At 44.8% G+C, this 22,278-nt stretch overlaps 1 protein-coding gene across 14 annotated transcripts in view; it reads right to left on the reverse strand.

Annotated features, from left to right (window-relative positions):
• mycbp2 (MYC binding protein 2) overlaps window positions 1–22,278 on the reverse strand; it is a 61,734-nt gene that overhangs the window by 12,250 nt on the left and 27,206 nt on the right. For 4 of the 14 annotated variants that reach the window (XM_068572353.1, XM_068572347.1, XM_068572350.1 and 1 more), the window contains 33 exons: window positions 21,825–21,950; window positions 21,555–21,682; window positions 21,146–21,237; window positions 20,910–21,044; window positions 20,703–20,786; window positions 20,517–20,613; window positions 20,193–20,385; window positions 19,600–19,874; window positions 18,841–19,062; window positions 18,549–18,740; window positions 17,239–17,445; window positions 16,998–17,135; window positions 16,651–16,829; window positions 16,416–16,558; window positions 16,201–16,301; window positions 15,894–16,112; window positions 15,560–15,782; window positions 13,824–13,942; window positions 13,653–13,740; window positions 13,511–13,560; window positions 13,237–13,409; window positions 12,920–13,064; window positions 12,593–12,799; window positions 11,986–12,041; window positions 11,796–11,911; window positions 11,501–11,598; window positions 10,106–10,222; window positions 9,323–9,463; window positions 7,983–8,060; window positions 6,593–6,817; window positions 5,509–5,641; window positions 5,183–5,308; window positions 1,765–1,950 (listed from right to left, as the gene is read on the reverse strand). In XM_068572353.1, the coding sequence (XP_068428454.1) occupies window positions 1,765–1,950; window positions 5,183–5,308; window positions 5,509–5,641; window positions 6,593–6,817; window positions 7,983–8,060; window positions 9,323–9,463; window positions 10,106–10,222; window positions 11,501–11,598; window positions 11,796–11,911; window positions 11,986–12,041; window positions 12,593–12,799; window positions 12,920–13,064; window positions 13,237–13,409; window positions 13,511–13,560; window positions 13,653–13,740; window positions 13,824–13,942; window positions 15,560–15,782; window positions 15,894–16,112; window positions 16,201–16,301; window positions 16,416–16,558; window positions 16,651–16,829; window positions 16,998–17,135; window positions 17,239–17,445; window positions 18,549–18,740; window positions 18,841–19,062; window positions 19,600–19,874; window positions 20,193–20,385; window positions 20,517–20,613; window positions 20,703–20,786; window positions 20,910–21,044; window positions 21,146–21,237; window positions 21,555–21,682; window positions 21,825–21,950 (4,812 nt within the window). Of the gene's footprint in view, window positions 1–207; window positions 313–1,764; window positions 1,951–5,182; window positions 5,309–5,508; window positions 5,642–6,592; window positions 6,818–7,982; window positions 8,061–9,322; window positions 9,464–10,105; window positions 10,223–11,500; window positions 11,599–11,795; window positions 11,912–11,985; window positions 12,042–12,592; window positions 12,800–12,919; window positions 13,065–13,236; window positions 13,410–13,510; window positions 13,561–13,652; window positions 13,741–13,823; window positions 13,943–15,559; window positions 15,783–15,893; window positions 16,113–16,200; window positions 16,302–16,415; window positions 16,559–16,650; window positions 16,830–16,997; window positions 17,136–17,238; window positions 17,446–18,548; window positions 18,741–18,840; window positions 19,063–19,599; window positions 19,875–20,192; window positions 20,386–20,516; window positions 20,614–20,702; window positions 20,787–20,909; window positions 21,045–21,145; window positions 21,238–21,554; window positions 21,683–21,824; window positions 21,951–22,278 lie in introns of all 14 variants that reach the window. The other 10 variants (XM_068572355.1, XM_068572351.1, XM_068572349.1 and 7 more) reach the window with 10 other exon arrangements.

The following is a 22,278-nucleotide window of genomic DNA, read 5'->3' on the forward strand; positions in this document are numbered from 1 at the left end:
CCACCTATTTTAAAATTGAACTTTAAACCAAAACTCATGTTTTTATTACGCCCTTTTAGTTTTTCCTCTTTATTACAATACAGCGTTTGGCCACATCCTACTTTAGGGTCACAGTTTTAAAAGGTTTCAAAAGCTATTTTTTTTTCTTTGGGTTTGTTCCCACCCTCTGTTCAGTCTGAGGGCGTCATGCATGCTGTGATTACCCACCCTTTTGCCTCAGAGCGAGAGATGAGAGAGCAGTGCCATGCCCAGCCACGGACACATTGCTTTTGTGCACACGCTCGCGAGAAGCAAGGCGGCGCGATGAACCATCTACAGCGGAAAACAGTGGAGCAGGTAAACAAACAAGGCATGGAGCGCAAAGGGTGGCACCAAAGAGAGAGAGAAAGAAAGCACAAAGAGGCAATGGGGTCAAGTTAAGAAGGTGAAGTAGAAAGAGGCAAAAAGGACAAGTTTAAGTGATGGGAAGATCAACATATAGGTAGAAAAACATGAGAAGTTTCAGAACCAAGCGTTGTCCTGGAAATACAAGTATGCTGTGCACACAATTTAGTATTATGTGCTCTCCATTTGATTGTATATGCATTTTGCCTCTTCCTCTCTTTTAAAAGGTGGCATACACCTTTAGTGTGTCGCAATTGGTCAGCTGGACGTTTGAAGATGACGACAGGAAAACATTTAAGAAGTGCTCCACAACGCGAAGCTGAGTTTTTAATGAACATCTTAAGTCTCATAGAATAAAGGTTTCCTTCTCCCTAAGAACTTGAACAGGACGTTATTTGTAACTTCCCATATTAAATCCATTAAAGCAACCCAAGTGTGAAGGGGACATGTATGACGAGACTGATGGCATGAAGGTGATCATTACCTCTATGCTAAATGGAGAGCACCTAGTATTAATTTATGCACACAGATGAGTTTTTTTCTCTCCCCAAGACACCTCACAGGCTCCATAAGAAATAGACAATCAGGTAAGAAGAAAAAAAAAGGAGAAAAAAAAAATAGCAATACAGAAGAAAAGACCGGCAGGGAGAAAGAGAGCTACACAGGCTGAACAAGTTACAAACCTTTGGACCTTAATCCTAGATTGTGGTATTTTATACCTAATTTATCTAGTATAAGATATGAGTATGTGTTATATGTAATATTACTTTATGACAGGGAATGATATTTCTGCTGTTTTATTGAGATTATGGTAGACTTTAGACCAACAACTATTTAGATGAACACTAAAGCCCTGGGCTGGTTGAGGCAGAAAGTGAAACAAGTTGTTTAATCAATGATGATGAATGCAGATCTGAAATTAAAGCGGCGAGGAAGATGATGAGGTAAAGAATAAGAAAGCCGAGAAGCAGAACAAGCAGACAAGCAGAAGAATAAGCAGCTCGGCCTGTCACTTCAGCACACGGAAACAATATCCCTTTTAACAAGACGTTTGGTGAGTATTTAAGTTGGAAATCTTGTTTTCAAAAACAAGTGAGAATGCCTGTCAATGCATATTTTTTGAAGGCAGTGTCACCGGATTTGTTTTTGTTAGAAACAAGATTTAAACATTCAATACTGGACATGTCGGCTTGTTGGGGATATTTCGGCACTCTAGAAACATAACTGCACTGTTATGCGTCACACGTCGCTGCTGCCCTTCCCAGAAAAATACATGAAAGAGAATGAATACAGAACAAAAATCAGGAGGAACAAAACGCTGCGAGTTAAAGGATCAACACCTGTGCAAGCAAGCGCTGTCAGAAAGCAGGACAGACTTACTCGGAAGCTGTGGTTGTGGCTGAGACAGTTGGGAGGGGGATTGTCCAAACACAAATGGGCTGTGGACAAGGGAGGAGGAGGAAGAGGAGGGAGGTTGGGCGGCTTGCTCAAATACGGAGGAGGAGGGAGCTGCTGAGAGGAAGGGCCCAGACTGAACGGAATTCAGTATGGCACTCAACCGGTCACCTGCAAACATGGAGACAGAGGATGGGGAAAAACTACAGCTTATACTATGGTTTGAGGCTTCCAAAAGGGGGGTGAGGATCAGTCAGAGTTTATTTCTTATCAGTCATTCAGTCATCTCCCACGCCGCCGCGAATATGCGAAATGGGCGGAGCCGCCAGGGTCCCGGAGTAACAGTCCTATTCAATTTCTGTTTAGACAATTCAAAAGGATTGCTGGGGGCATTTCCAAGGCTTAAATGGGCATCCAAAAAGGGTGGCCAAAAAGTGGAAAAGATACAAGGGGCAGGTGGATTACACAAAGGAGAGAGGTGAAATACAACTCCTAAGAAACATCTGCAAATTACATTTGCAGCCGAGTTCAAGCTGAGCATTTAAAGTACAGCTGCTGAGCAGCTCATTAGCTATGCAGCCTGAGCAGTGCATTTTAATGCCGTGAATGTTTGGTGGTGGACAAGACGCCTGTTGTCATTCGTGATTTAGAAAAGAACGAGATTTGAGCAACTTCAGACGGTGAGACTAATGTTGCTGCTTCCTGCAAGATCAGATTGGCTGTCTGCATTGTCTGACATAAGCTCTACACCTAGACAGACGGATACCTGTAACGGTAGTCTATCAAACTCATGCAAGACCAGAGTGTCTGCCGTAACGAACATGTGCAATGTATTTTAATTTGACTTTATTGTGAACTTCTGCTATTGTTAAACTATCCAGGAAACACTTGTGTTTCTATGTTGTGGCGCATTGATGACATCATGAGCAGAAAAATCTCAAACAGGGTTGTACAGTGTTATAAAATATATACGTCCAGCACCAGTGGCTCCTCCCATTTCGCAACTGTATTTAGGGGAAGGATATGTTGAAGAAGTGGGCAGAGTGGGGTGGGGGGGTGGGGGGTGTCTCTTCTCATGTATTCATTTCAGGAGTCATTCTTCCGAGATTCTTCAAGTTCCAAAAAACATGTGCTGGAAGAAATTGCACCCTTCCCCATCTACTGTATATTGAGCTGACACTGCATCAGTAATCATTCAAAGACTCTTGTGTACGTGGAACAGAAGTCTCCCACTTGCTTGGCACAACTGAGTAGTTGTGAACCAGGTACAAAACCCAGTCACTGTGTTGCTTTTGAACAACAAAAAAATGCCTTTCCATCAGTTGTTGGAGCCATTAATGGGAGGATTCCTGGCTGAAAGTGAGACAGGGCAAGTCAACCACCATGACTGAGAAGCCTGAGAGATCCAACAATGAGGTTGCTTTCCAATTTGTTCAAAGAGCTTTGCCAAGGACATCAAGATGACCAATCTGAGGGAGATCCATCTGCCTCGCAGCACCATGGGTGCATCACACAGGAGGCGAGTGATTTAAGCCACATTTTGACCTCGACCCAGAGCGGCAATGGCTTCTGAAACGGCTTGAACAAACATTCAGCGTGCTAGTGGTAGCTCGCTGTTTAAAGGGCGTTTCTTATTCAGGATAAATGTGCCGCCCACAACAAACATTTTGTTAGGTTTCGACAATAAATGTCACAACACCATTTTTCAGTTTTTGTGCATCGTGTGGGGGTCTACGCTCAAAAAATGTCTCTGGTATGGAACAGAGATGAGCCTGAACCATCTACCGGTATTAAACTTTGCCAATTTCTGCATCGATAATCTGGCATCAAAAAGGCCAAGCGTGAAGATGCATATGAGATGATTGACATCTCAAAACCACCTTGGAAAAGGGGATGTATAAAAAGGTATAAATGCATCCATCTCTCTACGTAGTGACACTGAAAATAGTCATCTCTCTACTGGTCACATGAAAGCAACAGAAACATTGACAGTCACACAGAAGGCTTAATAGCATGTTATTGTTTTGGTGCCTTTCCATCACCCTTTGGACTGGAAGTAAGGCCGACTCTGCTTTGCATTGAGCACAGTGAAAGAATATTAGAGGCAACCAGACTTGTGATCAGCGGAACAGAGACACATGCGTGGTCAAGTGTAACTTGAACTGACAAGTGTGAATGGAGCCTTTATTCTGCAGATAACTTTGCATTATCTGAATAACCATGGTGCTCCGATTAGCACGGCGAAACAGGTCGGCCTCCTTTTTTTCCCAAGCAGTGAGGAAGCGTTAAGGCTTTTGAAAGACAATTGACACAGCGTCAGCGAGATATTCAGGCAGAAAGATACAGACATATTTGGGGCAAGACGGTCGTGGACGGTGCAGCAGAACTGATGTGCTCATTCGGGGGATGTTGTCAGTGTTCCACAATTAGGCTTTTTATGTAAATGATCAAATGTTTTTTTCAAAAAGTCTGAATTTAGCAGCAGAGGGGGTAATCTGTGTTGGGCTAGAGCACAGCGCCCAACTAGACAGAGCCCAGAGTAGTCGGAAATGAACGGAAGCACACTGACTGGCCCATGCACAACGACATCGCGGAGATGTTAGACATGAGATCGCAACAGTGGACACGATGAGAAGCATGCATGAAGAAAGGGAGATGGGAGATCCGTGACCGAACTTAGCCATAGAAATAGAATGAGAGTAGATTGGGCATTCCCATTCAGAGTAAGATAGCAGGACGGGAAGAGCGGATGCCATTTTTATTTGTACCGTTGCCCTCGCAAGGAGCTTCAATTTACTTCAATTCACTATTTATTTGAGCTGTTAGCGGTGAGCGCCGTTGTCTTCTGAACTGGTCAAATAACGACATACAGTTACTACTCTCATTCTGTTTTTATGGACCGACCCATATGGGATCACATACATCTTGTGGATGTGCTGCTATAAAACTGTGGAGGAGGTCAAGTGAGTTTTAATTTCCTCTTATTTTGAACAAAAAGAGGAAATTATTCTTCTCATTGTGATAACACTGAAGATGGTGAAAATGTCTGCATTTATTCAACTAAAATGAAGTAATGTATATCAAATAAAATCTTATGAGGAAAGTCTCAATACAAAGCATAGGGAAGGAAGTCAGATAGAGAAAATAAAGCGAGGAATAATAAAAGACAAGGAGTGCAGAGTGAAGTCAGAGGTGAGGTGTACATCAGTAATGAAAGATCATCACTCAAAATCTTCGACTACAGCCCGAGGACTTGTAAATGAGCAGCACAAAGCAAAGTGGATGTTGAAAGCAAAGTGATATGCAGATCAAGATTATGTGATAGAAAACGTGTCTGTATCAAAACTTTTTAAAGTTGTTTTATTTTTTTTAAAGAAGCAATGTTACGGCAGACCGAGCTCACCTTTGTTGTTGGAGATGCCGTAGTCGAAGCCCTGCGCTCCGTTTGAGGCCGCGGCTCTGTTGAAGGCCTGCACGGAGAACGGGCTGGGTGGCGGGGTCTGGGCCACGTGCTCAAGCAGGGCTTGTTCTGTCAGAGCAGATCAAATTACAATCTCCAACAATTTATAATAACGATAAGAACTTTTATTTGAACAGAGCATGTCATAAAGACGGAGTAGCTCAAAGTGCTGTACATTTACTTAAAATGTATGTGTAGTTTAAAGCACTTCAGCAAAGCAATAAGAAAACGGAAAACATTTGACATTTAGAGTGAATAATGCGGCTCACCGTCATCGTGGCGAAGGTACTGGTTTCCACCGCGGTCCCTGGCCAACGACCAGGCCTCTCCTTCATCGCTCTCACAGAACTCCACTACACTGTTTTTATCCAGCTGAACCCAGTTCCCTTCCGAGTTGACCACCTGATACACAAACAACACTCTTTATCCACACTCACACACACACACACACAGTGTACACTTTGTCTGCCACACAGCACCTTCGCAGAACATCATTAACATGCAATCATTGGATTCATCCGATTGGCACAAATGGACAAAACCCACAGCAGCAGATCACATGAATTAGATTTTGTGCTTCAGCAGACACTGCGGAACAAAACTGATGAAGCTAAACGAAAAGAAAAAAAAAAACTTACTCTAAGAAAGTGGTAGCTTATTGAAAGGTTAATGCATGAAGCTGTTTTTTCTCAATTTCCTGAAATATTATCATTTTGAAAAGAAAAAAACAAACAGACAGACGGAAGTATTAGTATGTGCAGGCTGCACCGCTCAGATCTCAGACAGGGCATTCCAAGTGCAGAGGAAACTATTGAACAGCATGACACACCACAGCAGCCAATGACAGGTCATATCCAAAAGAGGCGGGGCTCCGCTCATCACTTTGCCAAAAACAATATAGAAAAGTACCGGAGTTATTGACAGGATGGTTAAAAGGGCAGGAGAGAGACATTCAAGGCATAGACAGGCTCCAGCATTTCGTGAGCACACTCCCACTAAGAAAAGTCTGGAAGGCGGCCGAATTCGACACGCTGAAACTGCAATGAATTCGTTGACAAACTGAAATTAGTGAATCAGGAAGCACGCGGAAAAGGGTCGCAGCCGCAGGGAGTTGATCCTCAAGTGGGAAAAGATACACAACACACACACACACACCCAGAAGCACCTGATGTATTCCCCTCAGACAGCCAGATTACATTCAAAATCAGTGGAGGAAAATAGAGGGAACTCTAATCTCCCTGAGAATTAAGGCCAAAGTCTACCGACATTAGCCACATGACAATATATCAGCTCTAGCCACAAACAAAATGAACCAATAAAAAAAACATTGTATCATTTGGGGTGAGTGCGTACCTCGCCTATGGCCTTGACCTTGTTGCCAAGAACTAACATTCCAATGGGGATACCCCTAAGGTTTGGGCAGCTTCTGATGTTGTGACCAGAGGGGCCGGTCTTCACTACCTTATAAAGCCCCGGGCCGCCGCCCTGCCCTGCCCTGCTTTGCGCCCGAATGGGGGCCTCGTGGGAAGGGCAGCTGCTCACCTCCTTTAAGTTCTCCTCCGATTGGCCCCTGACCTCCTGCAAGAGGTGAGAGCAGTGGATTAGAGGCAACGTACAGTAACACAACAACAGGCTTCAAAAATGGTTCAGTCCAGGAAAAGGCTCGGAGCTCTAAGTCCTGGAAATGTGACGGACAAAAGTCACTGTGAGCAGTGTAACGGGCAGGAAGAGCATGTGTGCTCAGAGCAACCTGCCCTGTAAAAAACAATCACAAGTTCATTTTTGGACCCTAGCTAATTTATTATATCGAGCGGTTATAAAAGTCACGAGTGGGACTATTTTCTGGCCGGGCGTTCAATGTTTTCCTGGAATCTTCTCGATACTGTTCCCGGCTAATGAAAAGTCCAGAACACGACCCAAACAAAACCACAAGCTGCTGTTTTTTTTTTTTTACACTTTAGTCACTGTAAAAGGTTCAAACTCGTGATACAATTTTAGCTCATGAGCTGTAGGGATGGCTGACAACTGGATTTTGTTTCAAGACAGTGTCCAGTTAGCTGTTCACTCTGTTTCTGGTCTTTATGCTAAGCTAACCAGCTGGAGCTTTCTATTCACAGTGCCGACATGAAAGCGGTCAAATGGTTCTTACAGACTACTTAAAGAAGCCGTGTCACCCTCAGGTATTCTACAACTACTACATATTGCAACATGGATAACTGGAAACATATTCAGACTTCCATCCTCAAGAGCAGGAAGTGAATATAATTGGAAATACTCGCAGTAGAACCAACATGAGAATTCAAACAGGCCATGTAGTGATGCTGTTAAATGACCGACAGACAATCAGGTAGAACTTATTTCCAGACAAGCTAAAGGGAGGCATGCTATGAACAAGGACACAGGACTATAAGCCTTTCGAACAAGGCATCATGCAACAGACCGGGCGTTAGTATCCTCTGCCCTCATGCAACACACAAGCTTGAACAGCAATTACTTTGTAAAAACACAACAAATAGGATCAGTGCGCCGAGTCTGTGGGCCAGAGGCCGCCGACGTACCGGTTGGTCACCGCATCGTCAAAATGAAACAAAGCAGACAACCATGCAGCTGTTGTTCGACCTCTTATGCCTGATTGCAACACTGTGGGGAGACTACAAAGTCACAAGGGATTCAAAGGGGACAAGTAGAGTGACAGATAAAATGATAAGCTATGGGGCGCGTGTCCCTCCTTCATACAACTCACCTGTGGCGGGAATATAGTTAAGGGAGTCCACGACAAAAAGCCGATATCCCTGACTCCTTGGCTAGCGTTAAAGACAGTCTGAGCAACAGATTGTGAGACAGTCAACAAAAAACAGTAGACAACGAGAGAGAGAGAGAAAGAGAGAGGGGAGAGAAAACAGGATGGGGGAAGGCGCTTGTGTATTTTTTTGGAAGAAAATAAAATATATATTTTTTTGGCTCGGCTTCTTTGGAATTCAACATCAGATGGTTATTTGAGACGGTGAAGAAGAGAGGACAGACTCTAATAGGCCAGATGGTGGAGCACTGATAAAAAGGGTCTGAGAGGAAGCGTATCTCCAGGCCACGCCTGTCAAATGTTTCAACACTTTACAAAAAAGTGTAAAATACAACAAAGAAACCAGTTGCCGTGGCAGAACCAAAAGGAATTGAAAGGTCACTCCAAACACAACGGGGGTCGGTATTTCCAAATCCATGACCAAATGAAGTAAGAAAACTTCCAAAAAAATTCCCCACTTGGATGATGTAGTGTGTCATGCTGTTCAGACAAGAGACCTTACATGGACGGCTCCTAAGCACCGAAAGCATCCCAATGCAAACGCTGGAATTGTAGAGCAGTACAATTTTCCCATTGAAACTCTTTTTTTTGCGGACCAGTGATTGCTTCATGACAGAAAACCACCTGGATATCAACAACATCGTTCAGATACTTCCCCTGTTACTGCAATATTCATGTCTTCGGTCACATTGCTTTTTGAATATTTTTTTTTTATCACTTTATGGCGGTTTTTGTGGCATGGAGCAAAAAATGTGAGGGGAAACACTTGTTAACACATGCTGTGGTGTCAGGGTGTTTATGAGTTGGGACTCGTGAGAGGCAATGAGGAAAAGTGCAGACTAACCAACTTCACCACAGGATGAACTTACGCCTTTGGGACCCTTTTTTGTGGTTTTCCTGCATTGGGGTTCACTTCAGCGCACTAAACAGAAGCTACCTCAGCGTGTGAACATTTACAACTGCTGTCACGTTGTGGTGAACCTCGAGTCAACACATGCAAGCTCCCGGCTGCTGTTCCTTTGCACAGTGCGCTAGTGAAAGGGTCTCACTCAGCGTCGCTGCAACTAGACGTTTCATGCGAGAGAATACCTCGGCAGCTATACTCTGAGGAAAGCTCTTAATTCACCATGCAGCGAGTACATTTGGGGAGTGAAAAGTAAACTGTGATTGTAAAACAATAGGGATGATCTCTGAGCTCCCCTCCCTCCCCAAACAAACAGCACGGGAGCCCCTGTCTTTATCAAACTGGGACGGGCCGCTCAGCAGGGCCGTCTTCTACTTACGTCGGCTGGGACCAGTAGGCTCCTGCCCAGGTGCTGGTTAAAAGAGAGGCACCAGGCTTCAGTGTAACCATTCATGCTGGGAACATACTTCTTGACTGTTTCGTCATTGAGCCTGAGCCAAACGCCATCATCATTGTGGATCTACGAAAGGGGGGAGGGAGGGACAAGAGCGACAGGGCAGGGCAGAGCCATGCCGTCCTGTTACTATGGAAACAGGGTGGGCAGCGCCCCCACACACACACACACACACACACACACACACACACACACGCACACACACACACACACACGCACGCACGCACGCACACCACTTCTGAGGTTGCAGGACAGTCTCAAGTGAAATAGACGACAGTAAATTGAGGTCACAGCAGGGTGCATTGTAGATGCATAAAAATACAGATCATGTGTTGCATTACAGTACAATCATTTGAGTGCTCCAATTTTACATTTTGAAAATCTTTAGAATCATGTTGCATGCGCTCAAGCCTTTCATGGAGCCTCGGAGTGGCTTGCTAGAGTATGAAGCAACACATTTATAAGCTTAGCAAGAAAGTAGTTATTTAGAAAGGTAATAAGATATACTACATAGAAGACACCAAGCAAGACTCAAAAGTTCTAAAACCAGCACAAAAAAAATAGCGTACAATAATTAGGTTTCAATCGATACTGATTTAAAGAAGACAAAACCAGGAAATAGAGTCAAAGTGGACAGTGCTCCAGCTGATAAACGTATATATATATATATAACATGACTTATACTCTGCCTGGTCTAGAGCCAGTTACCTCGTCAATGAAAGTGATGGTGCCATTGACATGCACTATGCCTATCTGTTCACTCTGCAGGGAGGGGTGACTACGCACACGCAGGCCTGCGCTGTCCTTGGACACAAATTTGCGGACCTGAGAGAAGCAGAGGGGGAGATGGAGACTGTGAGCGGCAGGAGCAAAGAATAAAAAGAAAAAGGGAGGAAAAAATGAACCGAACAAACCAAACCAAAAAGACAAGTGCAGCAGGAGGAAGAGAGAAAAGGGAGCAGGGCTAGTTGACGGTGGGAGGTCGCATGCTTTGACCCACACAAAGCCCGCTTCCAAATACACACAAACAAAACGGTGAAAGACGAGGAGGCTTTGGGAGCTTCGTTTCCACACGCGTGCGTAAAAAAACATGGAACACCAGTGCCACGGAATATACGCAGCGCCGATTTAAAAAGGCTGCAGAACTTTTGCCTGTTTCCCCGTTATGGATCGCAGAATCTAAATACCACGAGTTTCACAAAAGGATGACGATCAGTCTCATGCCGCATCTGGATTTTTTCAATTACGTTGAAGTAAATGTTTTATCTATGAGTAATAATCAATCAATGCCGTTTGAATAGATGAAGAGGCTGAGATACAGTGCCAGCAGTCTATATGTGTACATGCATAACTATAATACAAATATTTTTTGGCCGTTAATGGACAAAAGGTCTTAATAACAAAACAGAAAAGCAGTTGCTTATTTGCGCATTCAACAAAGTAAAGCAACATTACAGTTTTAATCAAGCCTGGTAGCGCTGGTTTTATCTGTGGAGTCCTGAGGCACTGAATTACTCACACAACATCATATGTGCATTATTAACACAATGATATTAAATATTTTTAATATCACGATTATTGTTAATACCAGTGTATTGTGACGCCTCTATCCACCATGATTTTATAAGTCATTCCTGACAATATTAACACTGATCCCGATAATAGAAATTTATTACGATCGACGTATTGAATTTATTTTGGTTTTTAAACTGGCGATCTATGATAAAACCCGATATCATCCCATCACTTTGCACTGGACAGATAGATGGCTTACAAGCAGGTGTGTGTCCATTGCTTTCTATGGACCAGCATTAGTTCTGATTGTCAGACGAGCAAACCAAAGCAAGGAGGTGCAAAATAAGATGCAAGTGGGCAGCACCCCTTTCATATAACAGGGAGATTTGTGTTCCAGTGTTCATATCAAATTATTGCTCTTTATTGTGTTTCATGGTCAGAGTTTAGTTAAAGTTACAAATTGATGTTAACAGGTATGGAAGAGGGCACAAACTGTGTCTGGTGTCTGGTGCATTTGATGGGGGATAGCAAGCACGCATGCCTTTTACAGGTGTGTTTGTGCATGTTCACGCCATAGGTTGCGCTCACCTTGTTTGGCTGAGGTTCAGCCTTTGGTTTGACCATCTGAGTGCCAGGTGGTATCATGCCTTTAGGGGGGTCCTTGACTTCTACCTCCAAACCAGCATCTGAAAAGAAAAGATTTGCAGCTTAAAGTCTGAAAATGCGGGCGATTAACGGATTCTTCAGAAAAGCCTCAACGGTTTCAAATGAGGGATAAATCCATATGCATGACGTAATGTCAATTGTTGGAGGTGGGTGATGCTCATCAGTGCATCCCCTATATATGTGGGAAAATGCTTGAGCTGTTTCCATTGACATATACCTATTTCAATGCCATCAATGGTGACGTGGATCGTGTAGAGGCCTACTGCTCCCGGAGTCCAGTTGGCGCTGTAGGTTCCGTCAGTGTTGGCACGAATCAGCATGTTCTCACTGGGTCTGTGTGGGAAAGGATCAATAAGTAGGTGGTATCTGACTAGAAATGTGTTCTGTCTCTGCATAACCTCACTTGCCTCTTTGGGGTGGGGGAGGCAAAGCGCAGCTCTTCAAACGAGTAGTTTTCATAGGCCTGCAAAGACAGAGAGCAAAAGACAAAGTATGAAAACACTGGTTTACCAATTATGACATTCCCTAAATCAAAAATATATGAATTCGCAAAATAAATAAATATGCTCTTGCGCTCATTTATATTTCTTTAAACCAATCAAAATAATCTTGAGCAGTGATGGAGAGACTTAGAATTAGATAGCACAGATAGCGAAGGTTGGAGAATACTGGCGGCCAATGTCAGACTTCTACAGTAAGTCTACAAATCAGACTACTGATAATGTCTTTAGTCTGTCAATTCACTCTCCTTTTAGTCCACTCTGATCACATCTCTTTCTATATTTAGTATCTTATTGCAAATAAGAAGTGTTTATTGTGAAAAAAAAAGCAGACACGAAACAAACTAGTAGCCATTAAAATGAGCAATGACATGATGCCCTCTAGGGGTCACAGGTTGGCATGTAGCCTCTACAACAGATCTCATAACAACCAAATAGCTCCACCCTGTGCAGCACCTGCAACCTTCTAAATGTAAAACAAGTGAGGGATATGAACCAGTTCTAGAACGCTGACCTTCATCATGGTTATAGCGATGTATCGAGCCTCTTTCACGATCATGGGCTCGTACGTGGCCTCCAGCTTGGGCATCGGCAAACCCCCAAAGGTTAGGTCGAGGCCGGAGGACGGCGGCGAGGAGCTCCCGGGAAGCCGCTGCAGCCTCTTCACATTCTCCGGCTGCAGCGACTTCTTTTGTGAAACGGGCACAGCCTTTACCTCCACCTGGACATGTGAGAGATGAGAAGCGCGTGTCAGATCTTTGCTAATTCAGGCAAAAAAAGATTCTACGGCTCCGATCTTCTAATTGATCCATCTCTTGGAAGCCGAAGCAATCCCCCTGACCTTCATGTGAGGAACGTGCACCACATCTCCATACTGGTCTTTGGTCTGCACGACCACTGTGGTCGGCCACCCACAGCGTATGTCGTCTTTGTTCAGGATCAGAGATGTCTTCTGGGGGTCGGCGTAAGAGTCCGGCTGCAGCCACCTGGATGCACGAAAAGGACAAGAGGAGAGAGACAGGGTAGTTCATTTCTAATCTGTGGCGGAAATAAATTGCAGGAGAAAAAATACCAACATACAGTTCAAAATTAAATACGGTTTGCTCGCTTTGGGTAACTAAACCTGACACAGGACAGACAGACTCCACCAATGTTTACCTGGCCAGGCGTCCTCCGCTGGAGGTCTGTAGACAGGTGATGAAGTCCTCAAGGAACGAGTGCTCATTTGTTTGGAGATGCAGTGGCAGATTTCCCTCTAGGGCCTCCAGGATGGTGGGGGAGTGAGACAAGGCCAGACCCTTCCCCAGGATCCCGGAGTGGGACTTACAGACCTGGGGTGACGTCGAAAGAAACGGTAGAGTGATGATGAAATGTAAAATCCTTTCCACGAGACAACAAATAAGAGTATCTCTGAATGTAAAAGATGACACACCTGAAGAGAGGCTTCCTCGAGGATCTCAAGATCCTCCTCCAGTTCATTACCTTAAATTAAAGATTAGAATCACATGAATGATTTACTAAAGACGTAATTCACAACAGCCGAAGCCAACCCCCTCATGCACGGTTTTCCATACCGATGGGAAGGGCCAGGTCTTTCTTCATCAGAGCTGCAGCACACACACTCCCCAGGAAGGCCAACTCCTTCTCCAGCTGGATGATACCCTGAAATGTCCATAACGCAATGGTCAGAAAAGCTTTTTTTTTCCCCATTATGCATAAAAATGGAGGAATGTGCGAGTGTGTACCTCATCGGGACCGGGGTTGAACTCGTATCCCACAGCCACACACTTGAAGCCATAGAAGCAAGCCTTCTCGTCTTTGACGTAGTCCGAGGCCGTCTCCAGCGAGAACAGTACTTCGTTGCCTGAAAGCAGAGATGTACGAACCTTAGAAGATGATACGAGAGACAGGTGGGTAGTGCATGCAAGGGATCGCTATAAAAACTAATGTCCGCCTGCTGTGGCAGGTGGCTCAGCGAAGCATCATGAAGGAGATTAAAGCACAAGACAGGAACAATTAAGATCAATGAACTACAGCTGTTTTTAGAATAGTGTCACTATTCAACCGTCGTGCTACATATATCTTTATACACGTATTGCTAGTGCTGTCACAGTTCACACATTTATGCGTTACCTCAATAAAAAATAAAAAGTATGTTTCCCTGTTTTTCCCCAAGAAGAGAATAGTTTAGCTTTTTGTGGGGTTGTATTAGGTACTACTAGATGGAGTTTGGAGAAACAAACAGGAGTATCAGCATGGAAGCAAAGCACTGCTGCCGATTGGCCAGCAATTTTTAGACACCTAAAAAAAAAAAGTTTAAAAATAAATAGCGGTTCAAGGATATGCTATATTTAGAATATTTCCCCCGCTTTACCTTACTGTCGGACAGCCCTTTCTGACAGTGAGCTGATGCCGTTATCTATGCTCTCTTTTAAAGCCACAAACTCCTTTGACCGAACCAGTAAATCAACCTTGCGGCACGCAGGAGCTGCTGGTCGACCGCTGCCTGCGGCGCTCAGTTTGTTCGTGTTATTGTGTGACTTTGGTGAATCTGACCAAACTCATTAAATCAGAAATGTCACACAGTAACACAAACAAAGAGGTAGTGGTAGACCAGCAACTCCTGTGTTCAGCCCTGTTAAATTACTATGCTGTCAAAGGAATCGTGTGTCTTTGTAGAGACCATAGAAGGATATTACAGCTTCTGTGCTCTGTAAGGTTAAAGCGGTAAAAAATATTATATGTATATATATATAGCGTACACTTAAACTGAGGACTTAATAAACTTAAGGTTTCAATAAACTTAAGTGTCTAAAATACATCCACAGGAGTGCATTGCTTTGATTCTGTGTCAGTATTGCAGTTTGCTACTCCCAAATCCATCTACTTGAAAAGCACACAGACGTTGGAGTACCTCATACAGACCCAGTTGGAAAATCCAGACCATCTCTTACAGGTATGGAGGACATCATCGCAGACTCTGCTGCTGCTTCAGAGCAGGACTTGGGCAGTACATGCCAGCTGAGCATTTTATGATTCTTTCCATAATATAATATAAAAGACAAACATTTGTTCGTCATTAAAGTTGTTGTGAACAAATTCACTGCAGTGCATACTTTTCCTGATTTTACTTTTAAATACATCTTTTCAGTTTTTACTCTGACAAGCCCTTCCAATCACTGGTACTATTAGATCCAATTGTTGTGCAGATGAAATTAAATATCAGAGAAGTGCAATTACTTAGCAGCCATTGATGATGGCAAAAAACACTAATATTTGGAAGCAGAAGTTGGCAAATGTTAATATTAAGTGCCTTCAAAAGCATGTCTTGATTTTAAAATGTATCTTTAATCTTATGTGGTAAACGTATTTCTCTCTATCGGCCTACTATTTATTAAAATAACCAAGACTCTTGGCTTTTAGAACTTGTGGATGTATTGCACTTCTGTTATTGAGTGATCATTTGCTCGGCCTCTCCTACCTGGCAGCACCAAGACGGTGCTTGGCCAGCCGGTGGAGCCAGAGAACTTCTTGAGATCCGTCCAGGTGTTGATGGTGTCGTGGATCAAAGGTTTGCCTCCCATGCTGGACAGGTGGAGGGTACGGCTGGGGATGAGCAGGCGCAGGACGTCCTCTGGCTGCGCAGTGCCGCACTGCTGATCAAACTCGATGGTGGTCCAGCGGACACATTCAGGGAAAGACACCTGTGGCAATGCGAGACGGAGCCAGATTCATTTTGAAACCTTAAACTACCGTGCGTCTCAGACTTTGTCTTGATGCAAGTCTCTTGCTCAGCATGCCAAAGGACAGCTTACCCTGTATTGGGTGACGCCAGCTTGTTTGTAAGGGTGGTCACTCTCAATCACTGAGTAGTGGTTCGAGGTGGTGCAAGCCGACAGGCCCTGCTCCGGCTGGTTGCCGGTCGTGCTGTCTGTCGATTGGTTGGGGTTGAAGGTGGGCGGGGCGTACTTTTGGTTGAGGGCGGAGACGGCCGGTAACAGCTCCTGAACGAGTCCGAAGACCTCAACGGCAGCCTGGATGAGGGAGCGCGAGGCATTTCACCACGATGCCGCGTCAAAGAAACAATTCGCAAAACCAAGGTGAAAGGCTCTGCCATCTTACCTTTGGTACAGACGCAGCCACAGGGCCGATGTAGGCCAGGATGAGGGGCAAGAGCATGGAGAACAGGCTGGAGGAACTCAGTAGCTCGGGAATATCGTCCACTGAAGATAATAAAAGGACAATGGTTAAACTGAAGAGAGGCTGAACGGATAAGATCCAAATTAAATAAAAGTGTCTCCGCTGCAATGCTTTTGTAATATGTTTGTTGCTCTTACCATCAACAGCAAAAGCCCTGTGAAGCAGGTCTTTCGCCGCCCTGACCACAGCGCTGACCACGGACAGAGATCGGCTACAGTTCTTGTCTTCCTCATTGGCTTTGCTGAGCAGCTGAGACTGGAGATCCCCATCATACTCACTCCTTTAACCACGAGAAAAAGAAAAAAGTCAGAAAAAGAGCCCCACCAAATACTTCACAGATTAGACGTTAGCAAATGTTGGCTGTGTGTGGACCTGTAGTAGAGAATCTGTGGGATCTGTCCTCTGGTCTGGTTTGTGCCATTGCTGCTCAAGCTGCATGTGCTGAAGGTGAAGGACACGCCGTCGGAGCACTGCACCGTGGTCATGCCTCCATCCCCGTTCGCTGTCCGACTGCCATAGTTTCGTAACCGTACAGCGTACTTTACACCCTCCTGCGACAGAATCAATTAATTAGTGAGACAATATGCATTTTAACTCGGATCAACACACAATTGTAAAAATAAAATAAAAAAAGAAGGTAGAAAGAAGTTTGTATTTGTATCTCAACTACAAATCTCCAAATCAAATGTGTGTATTATTTTTTTGAGAACCCTATGCACCTTGAGCGGCACGGCCTTGTCCATGCGAATCTCAGCAATATCGCTGGGAGAATCGTCGGTACTGTAGGTGCCCTTCACAAGCTCCAGGGACGTCCACCTGTGAGAGTGTGCAGAGTCCCCTGGGTGCTCCGTCTGTGCCTGAAAGGTTATGGGAACACGAGTTGTTAAAAAAAAAAAGAGGCAAAGTCACGCAACACAAACACAAACAAAATCCAGCTGAAAAGGATCCCTAATCACTTACGTCGTCGGCCAGCACCTCCAGTTCATACTCATGGATGCCTCCTCCTCCGTAGACGCACACACCCACCAGCACAACACCTGGCTTGTCCACGGTCATACAGATGGCATCCGGAGAGCCATTGCCCGTATTCCAACTGCGGCCCTGGCTCGTTTTGGTGAAACGGTTCGGGGATGCTTTCACCGAGTGGAGCGAGTTCAACCCATCAACCTAATAAGCAAGGACACAATCAGAGATGTGGCTAAAACATATCTCACATAACCACACAGGACGGACTAACGCATTGGAGGAGAAACGCAAAAAATCATTCTGAGCTGGAATCACCGACTCGCGCATGTGTTACACCGCCAACCAAATGTCTGTCCAAAATGTCATATCTTCATCATTTTATTGGATATTTGTGTGAGTGGTCATAATTAAGATATGAGTTGTATGAGGTCACAGAGACATTCAACTACCAAATTATAATCAGTTTATCCTTACGTTTGTGCCAGATTTTAACAAATTCCCCTCAGGCATTACTGAGACACGGCATTGACGTGAATGGTACGGACAGACAGACGGACAGCCCGAAAACGGAGACAATGGATGGTCTCTAAAAGATCCATTGTCTGAAATAAGCAGTTACTATTACTATTTCCATCAGCCACGACTGCAGAAGGGACCCTGTCCAGGTGCTCAGGGGAGGAAGACTTGTTTCCCTGACAACAGACTGGCGAGAAGTAAAAAAGAGGGAACGGGGCTGTCGAGTGACGGTTACCATGGCGACGTGAGCCCCATAGTCTGCAGCACAAGGGTATGCGTGCGATGATAATTAAACTAAGAGTGTGACAGAGGGCGGGCGACAGGCATCTGTCCCGCCCACTTAGTGACTCAGCATATCGTAAAAACAATAAAGGAAATCTAATTCCCACTTCTTCTGTTACTGTTTTTTGGCAACAGCACAGACATCACCTTGTTTCAAGGAAAAGCTGTCACTATGAACGGTTACGCAATAACAACAAAGCTTTCAGTAACAGGATACGGCACGGGGAAGGAGGAAAGAAAAAGAATAAGGAAAGACATGAGAGCCTCGTTGAAATCTACAACTCTCAAAGCTGCGCTGTGACAATTTTGAATTTAACTTTGAACCCTGCTCTTTAAAAAGAGTCTGTACATGTTCCTGAATTTCTTCTTTTTTTTTAAAAACGCTCCACAAGAGCACAAAAAGAGGAGATCAGGTGTTATGCTGTCTTACAGGATGCTGACTCTGCGGCTCCCAAGTACTCTCCTTGTGTTTGAGGGTGCGTGAATATCAGCGCGAGTGGCGTTACCTCGGAGCCGAGGGCCGAGGCGGTGAGCTCGGAGACGATGGAGGCCAGCAGCCCGCAGGTGTTGGAGACTAGGTGTGGGGAGAACAGCTCCACCTCCTTCCTCAAACTCTTCCTCACTGGCAGCACCACGATCACCAGCATCTTCTCCAGAACCTCCCGGAAACTGGTCATGCCCATCAGGTTCTCCTCCGTCTGAGGTTGGTGAATAGGATGTTACCATTTTCCCTCCGAGCAACTCACCAATGTGAAAAGAGGACAGCCGACGCACCGTGTACAACATGCATAAACTCACATGGCTCAGTTTCTCCATGTGGGCCACCAGCAGGGGGAAGCGGTGAGCGAGGGCAGAGTCGTTCTCTGTGCTGACTTGTTTGACGAGTGAACGCAGCAGCACTTCCCCGTCGTATGCGATGGGCAGGATGGAAGTCAGCTTGACCGAAGTGTGGCACAGAGCCGACATTACGGCCGCCAGCAGGCGGCTGCTGGACGTGCGAAAGTTGGCCTCTGCAATGTCCTAAAAGAGGAGCGTGGGCAAGAATAAATCTCTAATTTGATCCCCCTTGTATTATATTTCTACAACGTTCATTTAACGTTTTTCATTCTTAAGACTTGATAAAAGCATCACCCATCACCCATAAGAGCATCACCCATCATCTAAATGCTCAATAAATGTAAAATCACCAGCTGGATGTTAAAAACACTCTCGAGGATCTTTGGAGCTTAAATAATTGGTTGATTAGTCAAAAAAATGAAAATGATTCATCAACCTATTGAATCATCATTGTTCACGTCAACATTCAGTTAAAAAAAAAAAAAAAAAAAAGTCAAACATTCGGTGGTTAGATGATCTCAAATTGTGCTGCTTTTCTGTTATTCGAAAATGTAATATCTTTGGGTTTTGGACAAACGGAAGCAATTTGAAGACGTCATCATATGCTTTGGGAGCTCGTGATGGGGCATTTTATACACTACAATAATGATACATCAGGGGGACAAACACATGAATTGCTAAAGAGAATAGCACTGTAACTAGTCCTCTGGCGTCACTGACCTGGTCCAGGCAGTTGAGCAGGTCGCAGAGGCAGGCCCACTGCAGAGCCGGGGTCGGGTAGAACGAGTGGAAGCAGGCAGTGAAGGTGTTGTGGCACTCCTGCAGCACAGCTTCCAGCAGGGTCAGAGGCTGAGACAGGTAACCCTCGGGGTCGTTGTCCAGCTTAGTCAGGCAGTTGTCCATGCCTTCTGACAAGATCTTCTTTAGAAGGCTGCGCGTCTTTCCCACGCACTCTGCCAGCTTGCTGGACTCCTCCACCACAGCTTTGGTGCTGGCTAGAAATCAAAAGGACCGACAGAAAAGGAAAACATTGTGAGGTCGTACTAACAGAAAAATGTTCACTAGAAAGGCTTTTTTTTTTTTTTTAAATATAAACACAACCTTCTCTGGAAAGGTTTAATAAAGATAAAGGATTGTCACACTGATTTGCATTCAGGAATGAATACTGTCAGTTGTTTTTTGTCATTCAAAAAGGCAGGGAACCAACAGTGCCACTAACAGCTTGAAAGTAGCAACGCTGTAGTTTTCCTTTTCGCAAAGAACGAGCTGTTGTATATTGAGGAAAAGTCCCGTCGAGTTCTCTGAGCGCCTACCGGCGATGGGGAAGATCTCACAGATGTAGACCCTGAGCAGGCGGAGGCAGCACGTGCCAACGAAGCGCAGCCTCTCCAGGTCCAGCAGGGTGGCCGTGTACTGGAAGCCCTTCAGCCCTCGCAGCTCCTCCACACCCAGAACCAAGGTGGTCCAGCTCCAGTGAAGGACACTCAGCAGAGACTCAAAACATTCCTACACAGAGAAACAGAGCGAGAGAGAAAGACAGTCACATCCAATGCTGTTTTATATCATCTGGCAAGAATATTAACCAGGTAGAAACACAGAGAAGGAGGAAAAATATTCAAAACATAGAAGATACTGACCACTGAGACGGTGCGAGCGAATGAGCGTTTAAGGATGTGGACCGGTTCACTCGTCTGCTGCTTCCCTTTTGATGCATTGCCATCATTTGAAGGAAGCCTGAAACAATCAAAACCAATTACTTGACGAGTCTACAGACAAAGAAATGCTTTAATCACTGTTAGCAGAGTGTAAAGAATTATACGTGCCTGTAAAGTAGCTGAGGTATTTGACCCGCATTAACGTCCGTACCATTGTTTGACTTCTTAGAGCTTTTGAACTGAAAGACCACACTTAAAGAAAAAATATATATAAATATATTAAAATTCAAACATTTTCAAACTAAATGGAAAATGTGTAAGATGTATCCATCTATAAATGCAGGAGCATCCTCTACATTGAGAAAGGAGTTTTACCCGTCATCTGTAGTAATAGTAGCCTGTCCGTGGGAGCCACAGTCACTGCTGGGTCCAGACACTCGGGCCCACGCCACATACCACCAGCCCAGCTGCAGCAGCACAGGCTCGTCAAACATCATGGCGTACTTCTCCCTAAAAGACAGGACCAGCATTGCTTCGATGAATACTTTCATTTTCAAGAAAATAGTTGGGAGCACCGAAGAAATCCATGATAACGCTTTATTTTTCTTTACCTGGCAGCACAGTCGTACGCCAGCACGTCGGTCTCAGCCAGCAGATCGCCGTCTGTCTCGTGGTCGCCCCCGTCGGGTCCCAGCTCGAAAAGCTGCACAACAACAAGACCAGGTGAGTATTGTGTAAAGGCCTGTGATACATTTGAGGCCAGGACACGACTCAACCCATTGAGTGTGTTATCCTCCAGTTAGTAGTTTCAGGAGGTTTGTCTGACTGCTACGATGCAATTATTGTATCTTTGCATTGATTATGGTCACACAATGTAATGTTTTTGTCAGCATCATCAGTTTTGGGGCAGAGCAGGTGAATTCCAGAAATTGCACCAATACATGGTATGAATACACTTTTCAACAGAATCAAGTGTCTCTTTAAATTTAAAATTTTAAAAAGTGTCACAAGGCGTCTCACCTTGATCTTGGCCGTGTACTCCCCTCGTCCCCCAAAGAGACCCAGTCCGCCCAGCAGGATGTCTGCATCAGCACAGAACCGGATGGCCTCCACAGAGTGGGCCGAATAGCCCCAGCCACCGCCGTGACCTACAGCATCACGCATGGGGGTCAGTGAGGCTCACAGACGCCGTTTATCCACTTTGGTTATTTACTACAACATATACTGTACAAGCCAAATGGTTGTATCATACATAATTTACCATGAATCCTGCACAAAGAGCCCACTTACTCTCAAAGCGGTTCACCACACTGTAGTCCTCCTTGGAGTAGACCTTCATCACTGCCTGGGTTTCTTCCTCCGCGCTGGCCACACCCATCTTCAGCTCTTGCATGGCCGCCAGTGTATCCAGGCAACCTAAGCGGACGACCCAGTATACTTTCTCTCAGCATTGAATGATCAAGAGCATGAATTCATGTGACAGCGTGTCATGTTTGGCTACAATCTAAGAGGAAATCTTGTCTGTCAAATTGATATTTCCTGAGAATTGAGAGCACATGACCGATGAGACGAAAGGATCCAGTACATGAAAAATCAGAGAAGTGAGGTTTGGACAGTGGTAACATGTACTTTGAGACACACAGATGCATTGTCCATCATCTCGTGTCGCAGCATGCGTGTACTCATTATTCATTAGACCCTTAGTACAATCAGAGTCATATGACCAAAGACACGTTGCTGAGGA

Source organism: Clinocottus analis, unplaced genomic scaffold, assembly GCF_023055335.1.
Source record: "Clinocottus analis isolate CAN_PGR_092001 unplaced genomic scaffold, fCliAna1.0.p SCAF_12, whole genome shotgun sequence".
NCBI classification, from domain to species: Eukaryota; Metazoa; Chordata; class Actinopteri; order Perciformes; family Cottidae; genus Clinocottus; species Clinocottus analis.